This window comes from Haliotis rufescens, unplaced genomic scaffold (assembly GCF_023055435.1).
Source record: "Haliotis rufescens isolate VD_foot unplaced genomic scaffold, xgHalRufe1.0.p SCAF_3, whole genome shotgun sequence".
Classification (NCBI taxonomy): Eukaryota; Metazoa; Mollusca; class Gastropoda; order Lepetellida; family Haliotidae; genus Haliotis; species Haliotis rufescens.
Window position 1 is genome coordinate 60,841,395 of NW_025964001.1, and position 26,044 is coordinate 60,867,438.

The following is a 26,044-nucleotide window of genomic DNA, read 5'->3' on the forward strand; positions in this document are numbered from 1 at the left end:
ATCCCGTTAGTCGCCTCTTACGACAAGCATAGTGGCCTTTTACGGCAAGAATGGGTTGCTGAAGTCCTATTCTACCCCGGATCTTCACGGGTGCGTGTTCTAGTAGGTCTACTTCTGATATCAACAAAAAGATGAAGTCAGCAATAGCCCAGACTAACATGTGCATCTATTCTGTTAAATGAAAAAGAAATACAGAAAAAACGGTTGCTGAATTATATTAATAAAACATAAAAGTAGCCAAGAGACTCTGAAACTGCTGTGAAAATAGTCCATGCTTGCTGACTGCTATTTTCTGATTGGCTGATAACAGAATGGGGCCTGCAATACATTATTGTGCTGAAGAATGTCTCTGACTTTGTATTGTTGACTGCAGTTTTTTTGTGTTAATCATCAGATAAGCAGTCTATGAAGTCATTATTGTTGACATATTTATCTATAACAATTGACCTCAGTATGGTTTTCGTTTATAATAATAATGTGAGTATTCACATCGCGCTAGATTTCTTGCACAAGGTGCATTGCCCAAAGCGCTAACATTGTTACCCTGGTCAATGGATCAGTGTTCATTTTCGTTCTCAGCTCCCTGGGGAGTATATGGCATCATAAACGTAAAGAAAATGGTGCACACACATGTGTATCTTTTGAACTTAAACACACATTGTGCATACCGGATTTTATGTTTATACCTCCAAAATGCAAAAATTATCAAAGTAATATCTTAAATGAATTTCAAGGAGATATATTGAATATTTCTGAGTTAAAGTCTGAATGAACAGGATGAAGACAACCAAAGCTCCTCTGTGTAAGCTCTGTCAACTTTACTGTTGCTTGGATGATGATAGCTCATTATGGTTATCGATGGCACCACTTTAGCCATTGTCAGTCTGGTAAAGTTTCAAGAAGATGTAATGCCAGTCTGATAATTCTGTTCAGGAACAAAATGAGATGGTGTTGTTATCTTGGAACCCATCACCAGTATAGTTGTGGCACCATTCCACAAAGCAATGTTAGCCTTAAGACAATCATATCTCCAATATTTTAACATACATTTATGACTAACGTTGTACTAAGGTCACTTTGTGGAATGCTGCAAATATATGGTTTGTTTGTTTGTTTGTTGTTCAATGCCGCACTCAGCAATATTCCAGCTATATCATCATAATAATTGAGCTGGTCCAGGCAATCCAGTGACCGACATCATGAGCATCGATCTACGTAATTGGGATACGATGCCATGCATCAACCAAGTCAGCGGGCCTGACCACTTGCCTCTTACAACTATCCTGGATCTTCACGGGGTGCAAGTATATGGTATGTTAGTGGAACTCACACTGAGGTTGCTCCTCGGCTCCAGCACCATCCAGTGAGTCGTCTCCTCATCCAGGTTCAAAGATGCAAAGCCCACGATGCTCTCTCCGATCATACGCTCTCGTCGCATACGCTCCAGTCCATAGAGTCGCACTCGGATCCCCATACCATGGACATCATCTGTGATAATGGCCAGGCCTCAAAGTTTAATTTTTTACCAAGTAGACATATGGCTACAAGTAGTGAGTGAGTTGGGTTTAATGCCGCTTTTAACAGTATTCCAGTTATATCGCAGCGTGTCAGCCTAATGTGGGAGGAAAGCCCGAAGTGATGCAGGTCTTAGACGTTTACCACTTCGGTGAAACCCACGAGCATGGGTTTGGTGCTGACAAACCTAGAAACATAATCTGGGCGAACCGGGATTCGAACCCACAATCATAGGTTTTTGGCGTGCCCAAGGAACGCAACTCTGCATCTGCCCCTTAGATGACTGGGCCACCCGTGCCCCCTGGCTACAAGTAGTTTTTTCCCAGGTAGCCAGTGGTAAAATCAAGAAGTCAAGCCAATATTGTAGGTAGCCAAAAGCATTTGAAATGATCTTTTATCCAATAACTATTACAAGTACAAGTCATAGCACTACTCTTGAAATTGTATATTAGTGGAAACTGTACTTGAGTTTTGTTATTTGTGACTCGAACAATGATGCAATTTTACTAGATTACATAGGTATATCCTTGCTTATCCAATCAACTAAAATAAAATACTAATTGCATTAATATTTATGTATTTCGGTTCATTGTTGACTTAAGGAGGAATTATTCGTGAGCACAATTAGTAGCAGACATAATTATTTTTGTGTCTACATATGCGTAGCAATAGAAGTTAGTCGCCACAAGATATTTTTCAAGGTAGTCATTTGGCTACCTCTGAATTTAAGACAGTAGACATATTGAAATTTAGGTCACATTGGCGACCATTTAATCGTAACTTTGAGGCCTGAGGACACATGCATTATCTCTAGGGCTGGCTAAAAAGATCGATAATCAGAATTATCACTGATGGGAAGAAATATTTACGATTATCAATATGAAAATTGTGTCATCGATAATACCTTACACGAATTATTGTGATGAAATAAAGATTAGATTTACCAAAACAGACTTGTTATTGTCAATCATGTCACCTGCCAAAGATGGAAAGCAACTGTTTCTGTTATATCTTAAATGTCTAGAAGGTAATCCATGCATAAATGTGCCACCGCCCAGCAGTGGGGCGAAATATGTTTTCTTTTGGACTACCGTATTCGCGCCCCTCCCCCAATAAGCGCCCCCCTCCACCCGGTTCCGAAAATTTATATAGTAATTATTTTGTTTTAAATGAAAATCGTCCGGGAACCGAGGTTTCCAGATATTTGAGGTCCGTATAAGCGTGGCAAGACTGTATTCTGTAAAAAGTGCGCACAAGTCTCAAGAAAATACGGTAAGGCTTACTGATGAATTTACGCCAATTTGGTCCCAATAAGCGCCCCCCCCACCCCCCCCCCTTCTGTCTTTTTTTAAGCGTCCTGGGCGCTTAATGGGTAGAATACGGTATTTGGCGTATTTGCTCAAAGTTACTTATCCGATATCTAACGATTATTGATCGATATTTAGTTAACAAGTATCGATTTTTATGATCTGTATTGATAGGCAGCCCTAATTTTCTCACTGCTGGTATTATTGGTATTATTGACATTGTCTAATGCTTCACTGTGACATCACTGTGAGAAAATTGTACTTACCTGGAAAGATTTTGGAGAATGCGAAGTTTTCATCAAAGGTGGGATTTTCTCCTGTTTTCACTTTGGTCTTGAATTTCTGTTTCTTGGTAGGCAGTAGCATCATGCGTACTTGGACATTGCTGGCGCCACCACGGTCCTTGGCCGGGATCTCCCGCGCCTGATGGATGGTCACGCTCATCTTGCCTCGCTTGGCTTCATACTTGAAGCTCACTTCTAAACTTCCACATTTGGAGATCAGTGGTGGGTCCCCTTGCAGGTCACTGACATCAAACAGGTGTTCCTGTGAGGAGAAGACGGTTAGAATGCAGCTTACAGTTAAGTGAGGTGTCAGTTAACTGAGTTAGTGAGTACGGTTTTATGCCGCTTTTAGCAATAATCCCGCAAACCTGCAGTGACACCAGAAATGGGCTCCACACATTGTACCTATGTGAGGGATTGAACCCAGGCCTAGGTGATGAGATGTAAGGTGATATGTTGCATCCAAGGATTATTGCACTTGATCTATGTAATGGAGATACAAAGACATCAACCAAGTCAGCGAGCCTGACCACCCGATCCCGTTAGTCGCCTTTTACGACAAGCATAGTCGCCTTTTACGGCATGGATGGGTTGCTGAAGACCTATTCTAACACTGATCTAAATTGGTCCACGGAAAGAATTTAAGAGCTCGGATCAAAACAAGGCCAAAGATTAACATAAAGCTCAAAAGGGACCATTTGTGTTGAATCCCACTACAGTACCTGAGTTACCCGTCCCAGCCCTAACCAGTAGCAATTCTGTTTCTTCAATGTCATGGCCGAGGGTTGACATTCTAACAGGAAAATGCCCCTCCTCACATGGCTAGTGTTGCTATGGCTATTCTTCAACAGCACAATGTTCAAGTACTGCCTTGGCCTGCAAACTCACCAGATCTCTAACCTAAAGAGCATGGGTGGGATTAAAATGGAGCTACGTCTACGCCATGTACCAAATCCGCCAGATAACGTTCGTAATTTGGCAGCAGAGTTGCAGAGAATATGGCAAGCCATTCCACAAGCCTTCCATGCCCATTTGATGGACTCCTGTGGGCACACCCGTTTTTGAGTTTGTGACATTGTTGCTTGACCCCTGCCCCGCGTTTGGACGCGTAATGTCAATGTCGTGGACATTAAACATGCTGGTCTGCCATCTTTTTATGATCTCTATATCCACCTAGTAAAGTTTACATGGAAATGATCATTGTTATATTTTCAAATTTAGAAAGAATTTTAACAACGCACAGTTTCTTTTTGTGACTAGTATATACATGTCTTCCAGAAATGCTAGAAGATAACTTGAAAAAGACCTCAAGAGAAGAATTGGGACAAAGAAAATAATAATTAATCCTGTGAATCATTGGAAAAGGGTGCACTTTAGCAAGACGAAACTTCATTGGACTGTTGGAGGTCAGTTGCCCACAATTATTTTGGGTGATGAGGCACAGACAGTGATTGGAAGACACAAAACAAGTAGGATCAGATCAGTCATGTTCTGGGCTGTGTGACGCATCATGGTGGTGGAACACCTATTCCAGTGGATGGTAATATAAAACTGAGAAGTATTTTGAGAGTAACCAATGAGCTACGGGGAATTACGGATTATCTGTCCTGAGTGAATGAATGGTGTTAATCCGCCTTTGCCGAGGGACTTACAGCGTTCATTCAAAAGGGACAGATAATAAATACATAATTCTGAGTTTTGGGTAGGTGAGGTGAGGTGAGGTGAGTGAGTGAGTGAGTTTGGTTTAACGCCGCTTTTAACAGTATTCAGTTATATCGCTGCGTGTCAGCTTAATGTGGGAGGAAAGCCCGAAGTGATGCAGGTCTCAGACGTTTACCACTTCGGTGAAACCCAGAAGCACGGGTATGGTGCTGACAAACCTAGAAACATAATCGGGGAGAACCGGGATTCGAACCCACAATCATAGGTTTCTGGCGTGCCCAAGGGACGCAACTCTGCACAGCGAATCGCGGCGCCTTAGACGACTGGGCCACTCGTGCCCCTGAGGTGAAGTGCCCCTGAGGTGAGGTGAGGTGAGGTGAGGTGAGGTGAGGTGAGGTGAGGTGAGGTGAGGTGAAATAGGGCTTAACGTCGCGTCCAAGATTATTACACTTATATAGTGACGTGCATGTGTGCTAAAGTCTTTTGGTATGAAGCGGCCTGACATCGAACCCCGGACCTTCCGCAGACGCTCTACGACTAGGCCATGGAGGCGGTCACAAGTAGGTTGGAGACAGTGAAGGAAAAACATAATATGTCACACCGACAGAGAAACTTCACAGCAGACAGCCTTTTGTTCAGATGACGTCATGTAATCAACATTGTGAACAATGAATGATGTCATATAATATTTTTGCAACAAGAAGCTTCAATTGACCAATCAGCATTGAGAATTGCTAAAATGCACATGTGCAAAGTTGACTTTTGGGGACATAACAATTTGGACGTACCCAGCGTTTCTTCTATCTACCTGCAGCATCATGCTATGGGAGCTGAGTTATTGCCAGCCAGTGTACATGGCTTCTTTCAGGTCAAAATACTCACAACTCCTTAAAGGATGCAGAAGATGACATCGATCTCCTTCCCTAAGAACCAGTCCAAAAAAGATCTCACTACATCACACAAGTCTGTTTAATGTACATAATTCAAGAACCAAAGACATGGCAGACATATCTCACAGCAAAAACAATCCCTGGACCACCTGCCTACTTCCTTGCATACCGCTGAGCTAATTACAGGGGATTCCCCAGTCTGAGAGGATCAAGTGACTACTGGCGGTGTTCAAGCTGGGTTCCTCCTAGTGTCCTCCCCACTGCTGCAGCCTAGCTACATCCTCCACCCCAGCCACAGCCTCCCCCTCCCCACCACTGCTGCAGCCTAGCTACAACCTCCACCCCTGCCACAGCCTAGCTACATCCTCCACCCCAGCCACAGCCTAGCTACATCCTCCACCCCAGCCACAGCCTAGCTACAACCTCCACCCCAGCCACAGCCTAGCTACATCCTCCACCCCAGCCACAGCCTAGCTACAACCTCCACCCCAGCCACAGCCTAGCTACAACCTCCACCCCAGCCACAGCCTAGCTACAACCTCCACCCCAGCCACAGCCTAGCTACATCCTCCACCCCAGCCACAGCCTAGCTACATCCTCCACCCCAGCCACAGCCTCCCCCTCCCCACCACTGCTGCAGCCTAGCTACATCCTCCACCCCAGCCACAGCCTCCCCCTCCCCACCACTGCTGCAGCCTAGCTACAACCTCCACCCCAGCCACAGCCTCCCCCTCCCCACCACTGCCACAGCCTAGCTACATCCTCCACCCCAGCCACAGCCTAGCTACATCCTCCACCCCTGCCACAGCCTCCCCCTCCCCACCACTGCTGCAGCCTAGCTACATCCTCCACCCCAGCCACAGCCTCCCCCTCCCCACCACTGCTGCAGCCTAGCTACAACCTCCACCCCAGCCACAGCCTCCCCCTCCCCACCACTGCTGCAGCCTAGCTACAACCTCCACCCCAGCCACAGCCTCCCCCTCCCAACCACTGCCACAGCCTAGCAACATCCTCCACCCCTGCCACAGCCTAGCTACATCCTCCACCCCTGCCACAGCCTAGCTACATCCTCCACCCCAGCCACAGCCTAGCTACGTCCTCCACCCCAGCCACAGCCTAGCTACGTCCTCCACCCCAGCCACAGCCTAGCTACGTCCTCCACCCCAGCCACAGCCTAGCTACATCCTCCACCCCAGCCACAGCCTAGCTACGTCCTCCACCCCAGCCACAGCCTAGCTACATCCTCCACCCCCAGCCACAGCCTAGCTACGTCCTCCACCCCAGCCACAGCCTAGCTACGTCCTCCACCCCAGCCACAGCCTAGCTACATCCTCCACCCCCAGCCACAGCCTAGCTACAACCTCCACCCCAGCCACAGCCTAGCTACGTCCTCCACCCCAGCCACAGCCTAGCTACAACCTCCACCCCAGCCACAGCCTAGCTACGTCCTCCACCCCAGCCACAGCCTAGCTACGTCCTCCACCCCCAGCCACAGCCTAGCTACGTCCTCCACCCCAGCCACAGCCTAGCTACGTCCTCCACCCCCAGCCACAGCCTAGCTACGTCCTCCACCCAGCCACAGCCTAGCTACGTCCTCCACCCCAGCCACAGCCTAGCTACGTCCTCCACCCCAGCCACAGCCTAGCTACGTCCTCCACCCCAGCCACAGCCTAGCTACATCCTCCACCCCAGCCACAGCCTAGCTACGTCCTCCACCCCCAGCCACAGCCTAGCTACGTCCTCCACCCCAGCCACAGCCTAGCTACAACCTCCACCCCAGCCACAGCCTAGCTACGTCCTCCACCCCAGCCACAGCCTAGCTACGTCCTCCACCCCAGCCACAGCCTAGCTACATCCTCCACCCCAGCCACAGCCTAGCTACAACCTCCACCCCAGCCACAGCCTAGCTACAACCTCCACCCCAGCCACAGCCTAGCTACAACCTCCACCCCAGCCACAGCCTAGCTACGTCCTCCACCCCAGCCACAGCCTAGCTACATCCTCCACCCCAGCCACAGCCTAGCTACATCCTCCACCCCAGCCACAGCCTAGCTACAACCTCCACCCCTGCCACAGCCTAGCTACGTCCTCCACCCCAGCTACCCTCCCCACCTGCCTACTTCCTTGCATACCGCTGAGCTAATTACAGGGGATTCCCCAGTCTGAGAGGATCAAGTGACTACTGGCGGTGTTCAAGCTGGGTTCCTCCTAGTGTCCTCCCCACTGCTGCAGCCTAGCTACATCCTCCACCCCAGCCACAGCCTCCCCCTCCCCACCACTGCTGCAGCCTAGCTACAACCTCCACCCCTGCCACAGCCTAGCTACATCCTCCACCCCAGCCACAGCCTAGCTACAACCTCCACCCCAGCCACAGCCTAGCTACATCCTCCACCCCAGCCACAGCCTAGCTACAACCTCCACCCCAGCCACAGCCTAGCTACGTCCTCCACCCCAGCCACAGCCTAGCTACGTCCTCCACCCCAGCCACAGCCTAGCTACGTCCTCCACCCCAGCCACAGCCTAGCTACATCCTCCACCCCAGCCACAGCCTAGCTACAACCTCCACCCCAGCCACAGCCTAGCTACATCCTCCACCCCAGCCACAGCCTAGCTACGTCCTCCACCCCAGCCACAGCCTAGCTACGTCCTCCACCCCCAGCCACAGCCTAGCTACATCCTCCACCCCAGCCACAGCCTAGCTACATCCTCCACCCCAGCCACAGCCTAGCTACATCCTCCACCCCAGCCACAGCCTAGCTACGTCCTCCACCCCAGCCACAGCCTAGCTACATCCTCCACCCCAGCCACAGCCTAGCTACGTCCTCCACCCCAGCCACAGCCTAGCTACATCCTCCACCCCAGCCACAGCCTAGCTACAACCTCCACCCCAGCCACAGCCTAGCTACGTCCTCCACCCCAGCCACAGCCTAGCTACGTCCTCCACCCCAGCCACAGCCTAGCTACAACCTCCACCCCAGCCACAGCCTAGCTACATCCTCCACCCCAGCCACAGCCTAGCTACAACCTCCACCCCAGCCACAGCCTAGCTACAACCTCCACCCCAGCCACAGCCTAGCTACATCCTCCACCCCAGCCACAGCCTAGCTACGTCCTCCACCCAGCCACAGCCTAGCTACGTCCTCCACCCCAGCCACAGCCTAGCTACGTCCTCCACCCCAGCCACAGCCTAGCTACATCCTCCACCCCAGCCACAGCCTAGCTACAACCTCCACCCCAGCCACAGCCTAGCTACAACCTCCACCCCAGCCACAGCCTAGCTACAACCTCCACCCCAGCCACAGCCTAGCTACAACCTCCACCCCAGCCACAGCCTAGCTACAACCTCCACCCCAGCCACAGCCTAGCTACAACCTCCACCCCAGCCACAGCCTAGCTACAACCTCCACCCCAGCCACAGCCTAGCTACATCCTCCACCCCAGCCACAGCCTAGCTACATCCTCCACCCCAGCCACAGCCTAGCTACGTCCTCCACCCCAGCTACCCTCCCCCTCCCCACCACTGCTGCAGCCTAGCTACAACCTCCACCCCAGCCACAGCCTAGCTACATCCTCCACCCCAGCCACAGCCTAGCTACGTCCTCCACCCCAGCCACAGCCTAGCTACAACCTCCACCCCAGCCACAGCCTAGCTACAACCTCCACCCCAGCTACCCTCCCCACCACTGCTGCAGCCTAGCCTCTATGCTACCTACAACCTCCACCCCCAGCTAGAACCTCAGCTCCCACATACAACCTCCACCTACAATATACCTGAAGCCTAGCCTCCATGTTACAACCTCCATAGTCACTTACAACCTCCATCCCCACTTACAACCTCCATCCCCACCTACAACCTCCTCCACCCCATCTACAACCTCTTCCCAACCCCACCCCCCACACCCTGTCTACAACCTCCTCCACCCCTACCTACAACCTCACCGCACCACCAACAACCCCCACCTACAACCTCCACCCCCACCAGTAACCTGCCCTTTCAATGGATGTCAGGAACTGGACAGGATACCACTCCCCTGCTGCAGGCTGGCTAGCCTATTCCCCAGGTAGCAGCTTATACTGTCTGCTGTACACCATGCTACCACATGACATGGTACGGCTGCAGATCGGTACATCTGGATCTCGTCAAAGTAACCATCACTTGCACTCATTGTACCACAGATTTAATTTGCACAATCAATAAACAAAGATTATAGTAGGGGAGTATTTGACCCAGCAATTATTGGGCAGCATTGATCAATAAGTTCCACCTCCCTCACCAGCAACTGAGACTCCCTCTCCAAATGACACGTCCAGTACAATTAACACATGCCGTTACTCCAGTGTACACTTTTAATAGTCTCTAATTACACCACCAGTTTGCACACAGCTTGCTTGCATGGAACTGCGTGACCTGGAAGTACCAATACTGTAAGTGTCAAAACACAGGGAACAATAGTGCTGGTCCTATCCCAGTTATGATTTAAGGATATACAAAAGTGTCCAATTTCAGGCTCTCTGTTGTCTGCAAAATACACTTTCTTAGTCAGTTGCTGTCATGTTTGTGTACAGAATGGATTGCCACACATACATATTAATAACCCCTCTTGCTGCACTGGACATATTCACAACGTGGGTGAGCAGTGTCTTGCTTGTAATTATAAGATTATATTACTAGCTGACCCTTGGTCAGGGAGGGATGAAGACTGACACTGGGCCAGGGAGGATGAAGACTGACACTGGGCCAGGGAGGATGAAGACTGATGCTGGGCCAGGGAGGGATGAAGACTGACACTGGGCCAGGGAGGATGAAGACTGACACTGGGCCAGGGAGGATGAAGACTGATGCTGGGCCAGGGAGGGATGAAGACTGACACTGGGCCAGGGAGGATGAAGACTGACACTGGGCCAGGGAGGATGAAGACTGACACTGGGCCAGGGAAGATGAAGACTGACACTGGGCCAGGGAGGGATGAAGACTGACACTGGGCCAGGGAGGGATGAAGACTGATGCTGGGCCAGGGAGGGATGAAGACTGACACTGAGCCAGGGAGGATGAAGACTGACACTGGGCCAGGGAGGGATGAAGACTGACACTGGGCCAGGGAGGGATGAAGACTGACACTGGGCCAGGGAGGATGAAGACTGACACTGGGCCAGGGAGGATGAAGACTGACACTGGGCCAGGGAGGATGAAGACTGACACTGGGCCAGGGAGGATGAAGACTGATGCTGGGCCAGGGAGGATGAAGACTGACACTGGGCCAGGGAGGGATGAAGACTGATGCTGGGCCAGGGAGGGATGAAGACTGATGCTGGGCCAGGGAGGATGAAGACTGACACTGAGCCAGGGAGGATGAAGACTGATGCTGGGCCAGGGAGGATGAAGACTGATGCTGAGCCAGGGAGGGATGAAGACTGATGCTGGGCCAGGGAGGATGAAGACTGACACTGAGCCAGGGAGGGATGAAGACTGATGCTGGGCCAGGGAGGATGAAGACTGACGCTGGGCCAGGGAGGATGAAGACTGACACTGGGCCAGGGAGGGATGAAGACTGATGCTGGGCCAGGGAGGATGAAGACTGACGCTGGGCCAGGGAGGGATGAAGACTGACACTGGGCCAGGGAGGATGAAGACTGATGCTGGGCCAGGGAGGATGAAGACTGATGCTGGGCCAGGGAGGATGAAGACTGACGCTGGGCCAGGGAGGATGAAGACTGACACTGGGCCAGGGAGGGATGAAGACTGATGCTGGGCCAGGGAGGATGAAGACTGACGCTGGGCCAGGGAGGGATGAAGACTGACACTGGGCCAGGGAGGATGAAGACTGATGCTGGGCCAGGGAGGATGAAGACTGACGCTGGGCCAGGGGGGGATGAAGACTGACACTGGGCCAGGGAGGATGAAGACTGATGCTGGGCCAGGGAGGATGAAGACTGACGCTGGGCCAGGGGGGGATGAAGACTGACACTGGGCCAGGGAGGGATGAAGACTGACACTGGGCCAGGGAGGATGAAGACTGACACTGGGCCAGGGAGGGATGAAGACTGACACTGGGCCAGGGAGGATGAAGACTGACACTGGGCCAGGGAGGGATGAAGACTGACACTGGGCCAGGGAGGGATGAAGACTGACACTGAGCCAGGGAGGATGAAGACTGACACTGAGCCAGGGAGGATGAAGACTGACACTGGGCCAGGGAGGGATGAAGACTGACACTGGGCCAGGGAGGATGAAGACTGACACTGGGCCAGGGAGGATGAAGACTGAGGCTAAGCCAGGGAGGGATGAAGACTGATGCTGGGCCAGGGAGGATGAAGACTGACACTGGGCCAGGGAGGATGAAGACTGACACTGAGCCAGGTAGGGATGAAGACTGATGCTGGGCCAGGGAGGATGAAGACTGACACTGGGCCAGGGAGGATGAAGACTGATGCTGGGCCAGGGAGGATGAAGACTGACACTGGGCCAGGGAGGATGAAGACTGACGTTGGGCCAGGGAGGGATGAAGACTGATGCTGGGCCAGGGAGGATGAAGACTGACACTGGGCCAGGGAGGATGAAGACTGACACTGAGCCAGGGAGGGATGAAGACTGATGCTGGGCCAGGGAGGATGAAGACTGACACTGGGCCAGGGAGGATGAAGACTGACACTGGGCCAGGGAGGGATGAAGACTGACGCTGGGCCAGGGAGGATGAAGACTGACACTGAGCCAGGGAGGGATGAAGACTGACGCTGGGCCAGGGAGGATGAAGACTGATGCTGGGCCAGGGGGGGATGAAGACTGACACTGGGCCAGGGAGGATGAAGACTGATGCTGGGCCAGGGGGGGATGAAGACTGATGCTGGGCCAGGGAGGATGAAGACTGACACTGGGCCAGGGAGGGATGAAGACTGACACTGGGCCAGGGAGGATGAAGACTGATGCTGGGCCAGGGAGGGATGAAGACTGACACTGAGCCAGGGAGGGATGAAGACTGATGCTGGGCCAGGGAGGGATGAAGACTGATGCTGGGCCAGGGAGGATGAAGACTGAGGCTGGGCCAGGGAGGGATGAAGACTGATGCTGGGCCAGGGAGGGATGAAGACTGACACTGGGCCAGGGATGGATGAAGACTGATGCTGGGCCAGGGAGGATGAAGACTGACACTGAGCCAGGGAGGGATGAAGACTGATGCTGGGCCAGGGAGGGATGAAGACTGACACTGGGCCAGGGAGGGATGAAGACTGACACTGGGCCAGGGAGGATGAAGACTGAGGCTAGGCCAGGGAGGATGAAGACTGACACTGGGCCAGGGAGGATGAAGACTGACGTTGGGCCAGGGAGGGATGAAGACTGACGCTGGGTCAGGGAGGATGAAGACTGACACTGGGCCAGGGAGGATGAAGACTGACACTGGGCCAGGGAGGATGAAGACTGACACTGGGCCAGGGAGGGATGAAGACTGACACTGGGCCAGGGGGGATGAAGACTGATGCTGGGCCAGGGAGGATGAAGACTGACACTGGGCCAGGGAGGGATGAAGACTGATGCTGGGCCAGGGAGGATGAAGACTGACACTGAGCCAGGGAGGGATGAAGACTGATGCTGGGCCAGGGAGGGATGAAGACTGATGCTGGGCCAGGGAGGATGAAGACTGATGCTGGGCCAGGGAGGGATGAAGACTGATGCTGGGCCAGGGAGGGATGAAGACTGATGCTGGGCCAGGGAGGATGAAGACTGACACTGGGCCAGGGAGGATGAAGACTGACACTGGGCCAGGGAGGGATGAAGACTGACACTGGGCCAGGGAGGATGAAGACTGACACTGGGCCAGGGAGGGATGAAGACTGACACTGGGCCAGGGAGGGATGAAGACTGACACTGAGCCAGGGAGGGATGAAGACTGATGCTGGGCCAGGGAGGGATGAAGACTGATGCTGGGCCAGGGAGGATGAAGACTGATGCTGGGCCAGGGAGGGATGAAGACTGATGCTGGGCCAGGGAGGGATGAAGACTGATGCTGGGCCAGGGAGGATGAAGACTGACACTGGGCCAGGGAGGATGAAGACTGACACTGGGCCAGGGAGGGATGAAGACTGACACTGGGCCAGGGAGGATGAAGACTGACACTGGGCCAGGGAGGATGAAGACTGACACTGGGCCAGGGAGGGATGAAGACTGACACTGGGCCAGGGAGGATGAAGACTGACACTGGGCCAGGGAGGGATGAAGACCGATGCTGGGCCAGGGAGGATGAAGACTGATGCTGGGCCAGGGAGGATGAAGACTGACACTGGGCCAGGGAGGGATGAAGACTGACACTGGGCCAGGGAGGATGAAGACTGACACTGGGCCAGGGAGGATGAAGACTGAGGCTAGGCCAGGGAGGATGAAGACTGACACTGGGCCAGGGAGGGATGAAGACTGACACTGGGCCAGGGAGGATGAAGACTGACACTGGGCCAGGGAGGGATAAAGACTGACGCTAGGCCAGGGAGGATGAAGACTGACACTGGGCCAGGGAGGATGAAGACTGACACTGAGCCAGGGGGGGATGAAGACTGACACTGGGCCAGGGGGGGGATGAAGACTGACGCTAGGCCAGGGAGGATGAAGACTGACGCTGGGCCAGGGAGGGATGAAGACTGATGCTGGGCCAGGGAGGGATGAAGACTGATGCTGGGCCAGGGAGGGATGAAGACTGACACTGGGCCAGGGAGGATGAAGACTGACGCTGGGCCAGGGGGGGATGAAGACTGATGCTGGGCCAGGGAGGGATGAAGACTGACACTGGGCCAGGGAGGGTGAAGACTGATGCTGGGCCAGGGAGGGATGGAGACTGACGCTGGGCCAGGGAGGATGAAGACTGACGCTGGGCCAGGGAGGGATGAAGACTGATGCTATGCCAGGGAGGATGAAGACTGACGCTGGGTCAGGGAGGGTGAAGACTGACGCTGGGCCAGGGAGGGATGAAGACTGACACTGGGCGAAGTAGGACTGATGAGTTGATGCAGAGTACATCCTGGTGTCAGTGACAGCCTCATCAAAGACATTTAGCCCTGGATGCTCCTGTAAGCACGATGTCCTCATGCAAGTTTCATTACAACACTCACATAATTCAAAATCAATAGTAAATGGAAGTAAGCTGCTTGTTCATTACACAGCAAGGATTTGCTTCGCATATCCTTAACACACATCGGAAAGGCTGCCGGGCTTGAATCTGCCACTAGTGGCAACATACATTCAGCTGTGAGATCAATCTACACCTCCTGTGATACAACAGCCACACTGACACTGCTAAACATCAATATTTGTGTTGGAAAGAGCAATACAAATATTCCTTGTATCTTTGTTTAGAAGTTCTTCAAGAGGCTTACCATGAACCAGATGGAAGCAGTGATGATTACAACTGTGATTAATTTTCTGCATATTCAGCATATAATTTTGACAGTACATGTAGTATTTATGTGTTTCTTTGTTGTTTAATGCCGCACTCAGCAATAGTCCAGCTATAGGATGGCGGTCTGTAAATAATCGAGTCTGGACCAGACAATACAGTGATTGACATCATGAGCATCAATCCACGTAATTGGAATACAATGACATGCATCAACCAAGTCAGCGAGCCTGACCACCCGATCCCGCTTACGACAAGCATAGTGGCCTTTTACTGCAAGAACGGTTTGCTGAAGACCTATTCTACCCCGGATCTTCACGGGTCACCACAGTAGTAACCAACATTATGTTGGACAATTATAGACCAGTTGACTGTTGGCTGACAATAATGGTCATGTTAATTCTGATGTCATATATTGAATTACAAGCAATCTAAATGTTATGAGCTGTATATTTTCATATAAAGAAGAAATGACATGTCAATGAACTTGAAAATTGAATTTGTGACAATTGATTCACTGGGTCAATAACAACATCTGTTTCGTCCCAATCATTAATGTCAGGAACATACCCAATAAATGTTTTTTTCTTAAACTGTTTTAGAAAAAAAACAATCAATAATGATAGAAAATCATTTTTTTGTCTATGTACATAATTACAAAGTGTGTTATGCTATCCATTTTCCATTATTTTAAAATGCTAAATTAAAATTGGAATCCAAATTGAAAGGTTTTTTTTGATAACTTGATCTGGAACTACTTTCTCAAAAGCGGATACACCAACTTGCAACATTTGAACCAAAGCCTTAACAGTGGTACACAAATTTATACAATTAATAACTGTTATTCTTGGATAAATGCACAAAATATGAAACACAATCTTTAATCAACTAAATTTTCATGAATGTCATTTGCGAACTGTCAAACGGTAATACACACAACTGACTTAAGTGAGCGAGTATGGTTTTACGCCGCTTTTAGCAATATTCCAGCAATATCACGGCGGGGGACACCAGAAATGGGCTTCACACATTGTACCCATGTCGGGAATCGAACCTGGGTCTTCGGCATGATGAGCGAACGCTTCAACCACTAGGCTACCGGACCATCCCTCAACTGACTTTAAGGTAAGTTTCTACATCACATACAGTTTATGTTGAGGATAAAGACACTCTTTCAACTGGTCAGGTCACGTCCGTTTCAAAATACTTTAACAGCATACTGTTAACTACAGTTATAACGAACTCAAAGGGATGACTAACTTCAGTTTGTTATAAACACAGTTCATTATTTATAAGCATTCAACTAAAATATACAGCAAATGTCCAGGACCTAAACAACAGTTACAAGCATGTTCGTCATAAATGTAGTTTACTGTATTATTTCCCAAACATTTCAGTTCCATGCACCTCAGATGTCTTTACAAGTCAATTACTGAATATTTATGTTGTTTTTGTGAACAGAAGTAAAACCTGCATGCCAATATCTACAATATCTACACTTGAATATTGTTCAGATGAAGTTTTAAGCCTATAGTAGATGTATCTGTTCAATCTATAGCTGAGTCTAATGTTCTACCTAATGTTCTAATGTTCCATTGATCCAATGAGCTTAATGTTCTATCTGGAAGTAAGTCTAATGTGCTATCTGGAAGTGAGTCAAATGTTCTATCTGAAAGTGAGTCAAATGTTCTATCTACCGTTCTACCTAATGTTCCAATGAACTTAATGTTCTATCTTGAAGTAAGTCTAATGTACTATCTGGAAGTGAGTCAAATGTTCTATCTGAAAGTGAGTCAAATGTTCTATCTAACGTTCTACCTAATGATCCAATGAGCTTAATGTTCTATCAGGAAGTGAGTCAAATGTTCTATCTAACGTTCTACCTAATGATCCAATGAGCTTAATGTTCTATCTGGAGTCTAATGTTCTATCTAATGTTCTAATGTTCCAATGATCCCATGAGTTTAATGTTCTATATGGAGGTCTCATGTTCTCCAGAGATCTCACACATGCAGCATCATAATTCCTGAAACGTTGTGTATCTTGTACAAATCATGTACCCTCTGCACTACAATGCCCGACACAACACAGTGTGATGTAGTTACAGTACTAGCTGCTGTACCAACACAAACACTAAATGGTTAAAACTATTAGACAAACATCATCAACTTGGGACAAGCTAGAATCAACGTGTCTGAGATCACAGAAAGAATTGATCAAAGTCATGTTGAAAGAAATGAACTTACTCAGCCATGAACAAACCAATATATGCCCCATAAACTGGAACATTACATAAGTGGTCTTGAATGGTTACGTTTGAATGAGTTCACATTTTTAACAATATCACACAGCATAGCTCAATCAACAGTATCAGAATAATTTATAGCACACAATGCTGGTCAGGAAGGAGAGGATAAGGCATATTTTCTATATGAGTGATAATATCCCGGGGATTTTATAGGCTATTCCAGGCATATTTTCTATATGAGTGACAATATCCCGGGGATTTTATAAGATATTCCAGGCATATTTTCTATATGAGTGACAATATCCCAGGGATTTTATAGGATATTCCAGGCATATTTTCTATATGAGTGACAATATCCCGGGGATTTCATAGGATATTCCAGGCATATTTTCTATATGAGTGATAATATCCCGGGGATTTTATAGGATATTCCAGGCATATTTTCTATATGAGTGATAATATCCCGAGTATTTTTTATAATATCCTTGGCAATTTATTAATGCACCTTCGTTCAGATTGTAACATGTAGTGAAATGTAATATCAAAATGACAAATGTTTTCTTTATATTCCCGAGGATCGAACACGCAACCTTCGTATCTGAAGCCGATTGAGTGTACCACTAGGCTACAGAGGCGCTGATAGCTGATAAATTGCAATGCTTTTTAGAATGTCTTTTTCAAGAACCAGCAACAGATATTTTACACTTATTTCCTAAGGTTCATGGAAAGTATGTTTGGAACAAAAAAATGTTGATAAATGTTGTTTTAAGTTTCTTTTTTTTCTGTTTATAAGTTTGATAAAACACTTCCCCCCAAGGTTTTTATGAAATTTAAAACCCTTATCCCGCAGATGCTGGTTTTAAATATCATAAAAAAAACCGGACGTGCTTTACCCTACACATGATCAACATGGCGGTGGAGGTGGATAATGACAGGGGGGGAGGGGTGTGGTGGTCACGAGATAACAGGTGTGTACCGGGGTAGATAGCATGATAGGGCAGCACATCCCTGAGGACACACTGACCAGTACTGACCAGTACTGACCAGTCCTGCCCAGTGATAGCCCACACGGCATTGTGTTACTTCACTTTCCCCAGGCTGGATAAACTACAACAGAGTCAGGCAGCAATCCGCCTCTCAGACAATCCAATCACCCACTAAAGCCTGGCCATTATTGGATGAAAGATAGCCCCAGAACCTCCCCCATCACAGAAAGATCAGTGCTTCTCCTGTCAATACTCTCATAACCCAGTGTAACATGGGCTGTTTTGTTGGGAAATTTGACAATTCCCCATACTGATACCGAATGCATGCAATCTAGCATCAAAATTATTTGTATGCTGTTGGCGTGTGCGACTTGGTTGAACTGATAATGTATGAATGATGAGAATGAAAGTGTGATGTTATTGATGAAGTGTCAACCTCGGATTACTATATCATCATTATTCCTGGACCCGTATAGTCACTAAATGATCCATAGGCCTTCCCAACAAAATCAAAGGACCTATTGTCAGCCATTGTGGAGAAAAACAGTGCCATATTGAACATTCCCCAAGCTGCATAATGTTCCCATGACAATCATCAACTGCCTAGAAATCAATAGAACACATTGATATGTCAAATACTATGATATATGTGCTTGCAGGTTACAGATCAACCAAAACACTGACTGTTTCACGAAACAATGGTAGAGGCAATGCATACTTACATCATTAGACATGGTTCTGTCCGTAGCTGACAACGCTTGCTCGCTGCCGGACAGGGAGGCCGAGCGTTCTGTCAAAAAGGCTTTGTTTTCATATGTGTGTTGGTCATCTAGATCTGGTACTGAGGTGGACTTGACGGATGCTTGTTGTTCTGGGGACAGGTCCACTGCAGCACCATGTGGACTGTCATCCTCCTCTTCGTCACTCCCAGGGGGGCTCACATCACCTGCTGCTTGACCTTTCTCTGCCAGAGAAGCAGCTTCCTCTATTTGTTTGTCTGGCAATAACATGTCACAGGGATTACACCAAGAGCATAGTGCAGAACACTGAATTATAGATTACCACTGGAAGAGACAAGTGTTTATGGACAGCATGGGCTGTTGGTTAACAGCTGGCTGCCATGGTGCCAGCACTATCCCAGTTTTGGTTGATACAGCTATTATTGCCCGCTTTAAATCACAGAACTACGGCCTGACCATTCTGCTGTTGAGAGCTCCGGCTTATTTGTCCATGCTGTACAGATTATCATCATGATATCCATACGATCAATTATTTGTTGAAACAAAATGGAGCTACACATCTGCCTAAAATATCAACAATTAATTGTAGTTGTTCACCTTTAGTGTGTAAAGTGAATGGTTTTTAATAATACCTATTAGAACAATAATGTTTTCTAAGAAGTATACACTGTGAAATTTTATAAAGATTTTTTTTGAAAATCCATGTAAAGGTACCATTGGACTCTGAAGAACAACAGAATTCGTTTTATAATCCCTATTCTGACTTGGACCATATGTTCCTGTGTTGTATCAGGCGAACAATTGACTTGCCTTTGCATGTGTTTGTGAACGGTGCAACCATTGGGGTAGGATACACTCACATATTAGTGAACAACTGGTATGATCACTATTTGATAGCGATTCATAAACACATGCTCACAATATAGTCGGAATTATACAATCATCTCTGCTTTTAGCTGAGATTTCTTCAGAATATGGAAGTGTTTTTTTATTTAATAAACTGTATTTATTAGATTTTTCACTCAGATAACCATTCTTGTGTACTTGAACAGGCCAGAAGAAAAACACTTGACATGTGCAGACAATGCTTCATCAGACATGGCATCACGGAGGAAGCAATGTGCAGGCAATGCTTCATCAGACATGACATCATGGAGGAAGCAATGTGCAGACAATGCTTTATCAGACATGACATCACGGAGGAAGCAATTTGCAAGATGGTTTCTTGAAAAGTTTTTCATTCATATTTTTCTGAAATAACTACATATCCAGCATTATATCATATCATTGTGACAGTCATAACATAATTTAAAAAAATCAAAATATTCAAAACTGACCAATCCGAGGGGAGTTAAAACCCGTCCACAGTGACCTCCCATTAACAAAATACAAGCCTACCCACCCATCTCAGACATCACAAAGCCTTTCCAAACACCATGCCAATGTACCAACCATAAATTTCTGAGTCCTGTGATTTTAATTGAACCATGGACCTTCTGGTCCAATGTCAGATGTCTTGTACACATGACCAAAGAGGTTAACCCTGTCAGCAAGCTGAGAAGGTTAGGATGTCTTCTGTGGGAGGACTTCATGCCCTGATACACACATCAGAACATCCTTGTAATCTGGATTTAATCCTCACTAATACTGCATTTGCAAACCATCAGTTTTCCAGCAACATCCTGACTATCTCAGATGGATTGAGGTCTGTTTTTCTGTCTCACATTTGTCAACGCCATGACATATCTTATCAGATTCATTGTTAGAAATTCTTTCACCCACATGGATGTGCCATCTTGATTGACAGTGAACAATGGCGCCAACTGAATCATTTTAATGATTCAATCAGCCATTCGTGTTCTGCATCCCATGGGGTGGGCAGGACGAACCATGTGTGTCCAATTTCAATTTTGAGGATGTAATATTTTCCATCAGGTAAATCCCTGACGATGCTCGTGTTTTGGCTGCATCACTCTCAAAGTAAAAAAAATACTTCAAACAATTGTTTGTCTGGAAAGTTGAAAAGATTCTTAAAGTAAAACTTACGCTGAAGCAGATAATAAAAAAACATTTTGTTAAAAAGAAAATTGATCACGACTACTTTCCCTTTTGAAACCTATATTACACAGACCAATTATGTTTAATCATGTAGCTTCTTCAGAAACAAATTGTCATTTTAAAGGTGTTCACCATGCAACTAGAAGGCTAGACTAGAAATGTGGTATTGATTTCTGAAGCATACAACTCCAGTCCATGGTCAAGGAATTGCTTCTCAAGACACTGATCTGTGTCATGGCCTGCAGGCAGACAGGGGTAGTGAACAGAATCTATGTACAGTGAAATCTGTCAATACCAGACAAGTTATTGTCCCAAATTTACTTCAAAATTCAGGGGGCACAGGTGGCCTTTTCATCAAAGGTTCCGCAATTCACTTTGCAGAGTTGCATCCCTTGGGCATGCCACGAACCTATGACCTATAATTACTCAATTCCAAGAAAGATAGATTCAGAGCTACTGAAGATTGGCGCTTAAGTCTTATTTATTATGTATGTATACCGAACATGTAAAAGTTGCATATTAGGTGCAATGTAAATAGATTGTTGTTATTGTTATTATTATTATTATTATTATTATTATTACCTGCTGGTACATCCGTCTTGATGCTCTTGTGACTCTTCCTGCTGCGAGCACTCTTCCCACTTCGGACACTGCTGCGGATGCTGCCTCTGTGTGTGGCAAGAGTGTTCTGGTAACGCTTGAGCACCTCGTCATCACTATCACTGGAGGATTCATCATCGTACTGATAGGAAGTTCCTGAAATACAGTATCAGACACTTCTAAGTATACATTAACTGCCAGAATACAGTGTCAGACACCTCTAAGTTTGTTTGTTTGTCTGTTGTTTAATGCCGCACTCAGCAATATTCCAGCCTTATCCGGGTCTTCAGCAACCCATGCTTGCCGTAAAAGGCCACTATGCTTGTCGTAAGAGGCGACTAACAGGATCGGGTGGTCAGGCTCGCTGACTTGGTTGATGCATGTCATCGTTTCCCAATTGCATGGGTCGATGTTCATGATGTCAATGACTGGATTGTCTGGCCCAGACTCCATTATTTACAGACCTATTATTTACAGCTGTCCTATAGCTGGAATATTGCTGAGTGCGGCGTTAAAAAACAAATAAACAAACGAACGAAATCTGATCAGTAATATTTTTTTCAAATGACCCAGCATGTTTTTAAGCTAACTTTCAAGATTCAATTCATAATCATTGATGTAATAAATCATGAGATTTAAGGTATGAAAATTCATTTTACAGATAAACATACATTACATTTTTTTATTCACCAGAGCTACAAGAACACAGAAAGGACAAAGAACATGCATGGAATAAGACATAGCGTGATGTGCACACATTTGACTTCTATCATACGCGAAATTTCTGTAAATCACGCTGCAGTTGTCCTGTAAAGCTGAAACTGACAAGTTAAATATTTGTAACTACCATTCATACATTCCCAAACAGTGCTTTATCTTGTCGAAATAATCTTCTCAAGAAACTCTTACGGCACATGGCACAACATGTGTAGCTTGCAGTGAGGATTGGACAGGCTTTCTGCCCTAGAAGGAATTGATTATCTGTCAAACTGATTCCAGCTCCATGTTTCTCAATGTGCTGAAAGTAATTGAGTAATCATCACATAGCTGTGATACAATTATGTCTAGTGAAAAGAAAATTCTTTTTCATATCTGCAACAACTTTATTGAATTAGACATCAGACGAAAAATACAGGAAATACCGTGTTTGTAATGAGTGACCTGGCGTCTGCTCCCTCTTAAATCCGGTACACAGAAATAGTGAAGTAAGCAGATCACACCATTTTCACACACTACACAAATATAGCTTCTATAGGTTCATTTATCAGTCACTGTCCCTTTCCTGCCTGAATTACAGCAATATTTAAACAAGCCTGGCACTCATAGATCAACTGATGCAAATGAAGATCAACCTCTGATAATTGGTGACTAGGGTTGCGACAGGTACTCGAGTACCCGATAACGGGTGGGGTAGCCTAGGACTCGAGTACCTGTTCAGGGGAGATAACTTGTAAGTCACTTCAAAATGGACGACAAAGCGGACAAACGTTCAAATGTTTGGGCGTATTCTGACCTTGATGACACAAAGAAAAAGACCAAATGCCGTCTCTGTGGCATATGTATCAGCTACGCAGGTAGTTCGACGAGTTCCATGAAAAAGCATCTAAGTTTTAAACACAAGAGCATTTACTTTGATATTCTGCGTCACTTGTGGTTTTAGGGAAGCCATGCAGGCATTTAATAAAAAACATAATACCTTAGAATAGATCAATAGATGACCTTTTTTTTGCAAAAGCATTACAAACAAGTGGGACAACATTGAACTACGGGTACTCGAGTCCGGTTCGGGTATTGTTTGTCGGGTACTCGAGTTCAGTTTTCGTACCCGGTCGCAACCCTATTTGTGACCACCATCTTTCCCTCTGATCAGTTAACCAGCATCCATGTGTAAAGTGCCAGCACACCTACATGTACCAGCATCTTGTGCTTGTGCTTGTGAAGGTAGGGCAACAAAGAGTGTGGTTGGTTTGTTTGTTTGCTTGCTTGCTTGCTTAACGCTGCACTCAGCAATATTATAGCTATATGACGGCGGCCTGTAAATAATCAAATCAAGACCACAAAATCCAGTGATTGACATCATGAGCATCAATCCACGCAATTAGGATACAATGACATGCATCAACCAAGTCAGTGAGCCTGACGACCCGATCCCGTTAGCAGCCTCTTACAAGAAACATGGGTTGCTGAAGACTTATTCTAACCCGGATCTTCACTGATCCAACAGTGTGTGAGTTTGGTTTAACACCGCTTTGAACAGTATTCCAGTTATATCACAGCGTGTCAGCTTAATATGGAGAGAAAGTCATGCAGTTGATGCATTTACTACTTTGGTAAAGCACACGTATGGTGCTGACAAACCTAGAAACGTAATCGGTGCCAACTGGAATTCGAACCCACGATCATACGTTGCTGAAGTGGCCATGGCAAGAATATTTTGTTGGTATCCTGTATGTAAAGCCCTTCATCTACCGGCTGAAGAGTTCATGTAGTCAACATTGATGTGTCTCACTCGATCGCTGGCAACCCACATCAGATGTAACTCTGCCTTGGATCAGCGGACAACTACACTTGCTACAGAACCACATAGCTGCTATGGGGTCATTACAACCAGGGATTTCCTCGTAGGGGCAAATGTTTACTGAGTAGGAACATTATCTGCCGCTGAAATTTCATTCATCCAAAGGGATAGATTTCTTGAGGGCACAAGGCTGTCTTTCTTATCAACTTCCTCAATATAACATCATGTCATGATTATTCCCCCTCTTATAAAGAGAACCATCCATAATGCGGTGAGGTGAAATGGGGTTTAACGTCGCGTCCAAGAATACTGCACTTAAATTATAGTTCCAACCCCCTGAGATACCATGCTGCAGTTTAACATGAATACCCCACTCAGACACAGTAAACTGACTCCGAGCTGACCAGGCCTTGCTTTAGCCCTTAATGCCGAGTGCCAGACAGGGTAACAACAAGTACCACCTTTTTAACGATTGAACCCTGGACCTTCCACTCTCCAGGCGGACGCTCTACCACAAGACCGTGGAGGCGGTCCCCTCCAAAATGAACTCAATATGACTGTGGTTACATTAAAAGAATAGGAGCAGAATTTACATGCAATAGTAGGATGGCACCCCTTCACCATCAGAACTCCAGCTTGTTGTCGGTTAGGGCGGGGACGAGTCCAAATTTACTACCCGGGTACCCACCCCCCTATTACCCGACCCTACCCGGGTACCCACTGTAGGTCTCAAGAGATAGGTACAAAATGTCCGATTGGGCATTTTTTTACCATAGCACTGGCAAAACATATTTAGATACATGTATTAAACAATCTAGTCATGGATACACTGAAGTTGACTCAAGTTATATCTTTATTCAAAGAAAGTCAGAAGGAATGGGTTCATAGCCAGAAAAAAATGAGAACATTTGTGACTTGTAGTGTAACCATAGAGTAAACAAAATATCACGTGACTAATCACGGGTCCGGGTAGTCCTGTGGGTACCCGGGTCCTACTCAGTACCCACCCGACCCGGGTACCCGAGTTACCCATCCCAGCCCTATTGTATACATATCTATATCTATACTACCTTCAAGGAATTGTTATCGCTTTGAAAAAGGATCCAATATAGCTTGTGTGTATATAGTGGATTATCATACCTCCATGTCAGAATGATGAGATCTGACTGGTCCACGTGATCTTGATAAAAGACTGTGTAACCCATCTTGGCCCCACCCCTGGCACGTGGTATAAAACCTAACGCGGGACCCATAAAACCCCATGTACCCCTTGTGATCCTGCTACCAGTGTCCAACCCAGACCGCGCGATTACGAGTTACGTCCCTTGGGTTCCTGAATAAATTATCGACAGGATTTGAATAGGAAACGCAATTTAATTTACTTTAGTAGAAAGCGTATCAAAACTTTGATCAAAATTATGTTGTATTTTGTTGTTTAGTAATCAAAAACCTTTGACAAGATGTTAAAAACAATAAATATTCTATCTTGAATAGTTCTGAAAATATTTTTGATCATTTTAGTTCGTTTTAGTTTCGTTTCTGAAATCACACGATATGAATCGCCGACTGTCATTGCAGACGATCTTTTGAATAGTGAAAATGTCGCGCAAAAACAAAAAAAATACAGACTTTTTTAATCAAAATAGATGTTCTAAAAAAGACAATGATGAAACCACAGTCACTGTAATTACTACTGATAGAAAAAATCACAAAGCATTGTTATTCATTTCAGTTCTTTATTCTGAGCTGTTACACTTTTATATGTTCCAGTACATAATACAAAATAAGACATTTTTGAAGAAAGCAGTTATTCCCCCCTACTTTTTCAAAATCCCCCCTATTTTCTACATGATGGGGGG

The 26,044-nt window shown here is 47.0% G+C and overlaps 1 protein-coding gene across 10 annotated transcripts in view; it reads right to left on the reverse strand.

Moving 5' to 3' along the window:
* LOC124132327 (synaptotagmin-14-like) overlaps positions 1-26,044 on the reverse strand; it is a 111,677-nt gene that overhangs the window by 15,847 nt on the left and 69,786 nt on the right. For all 10 annotated transcript variants that reach the window (XM_048403220.1, XM_048403218.1, XM_048403217.1 and 7 more), the window contains 4 exons: positions 21,650-21,823; positions 18,992-19,266; positions 3,089-3,368; positions 1,331-1,488 (listed from right to left, as the gene is read on the reverse strand). In XM_048403220.1, coding sequence (XP_048259177.1) covers positions 1,331-1,488; positions 3,089-3,368; positions 18,992-19,266; positions 21,650-21,823 — 887 coding nt within the window. The remainder of the gene's footprint in view (positions 1-1,330; positions 1,489-3,088; positions 3,369-18,991; positions 19,267-21,649; positions 21,824-26,044) is intronic.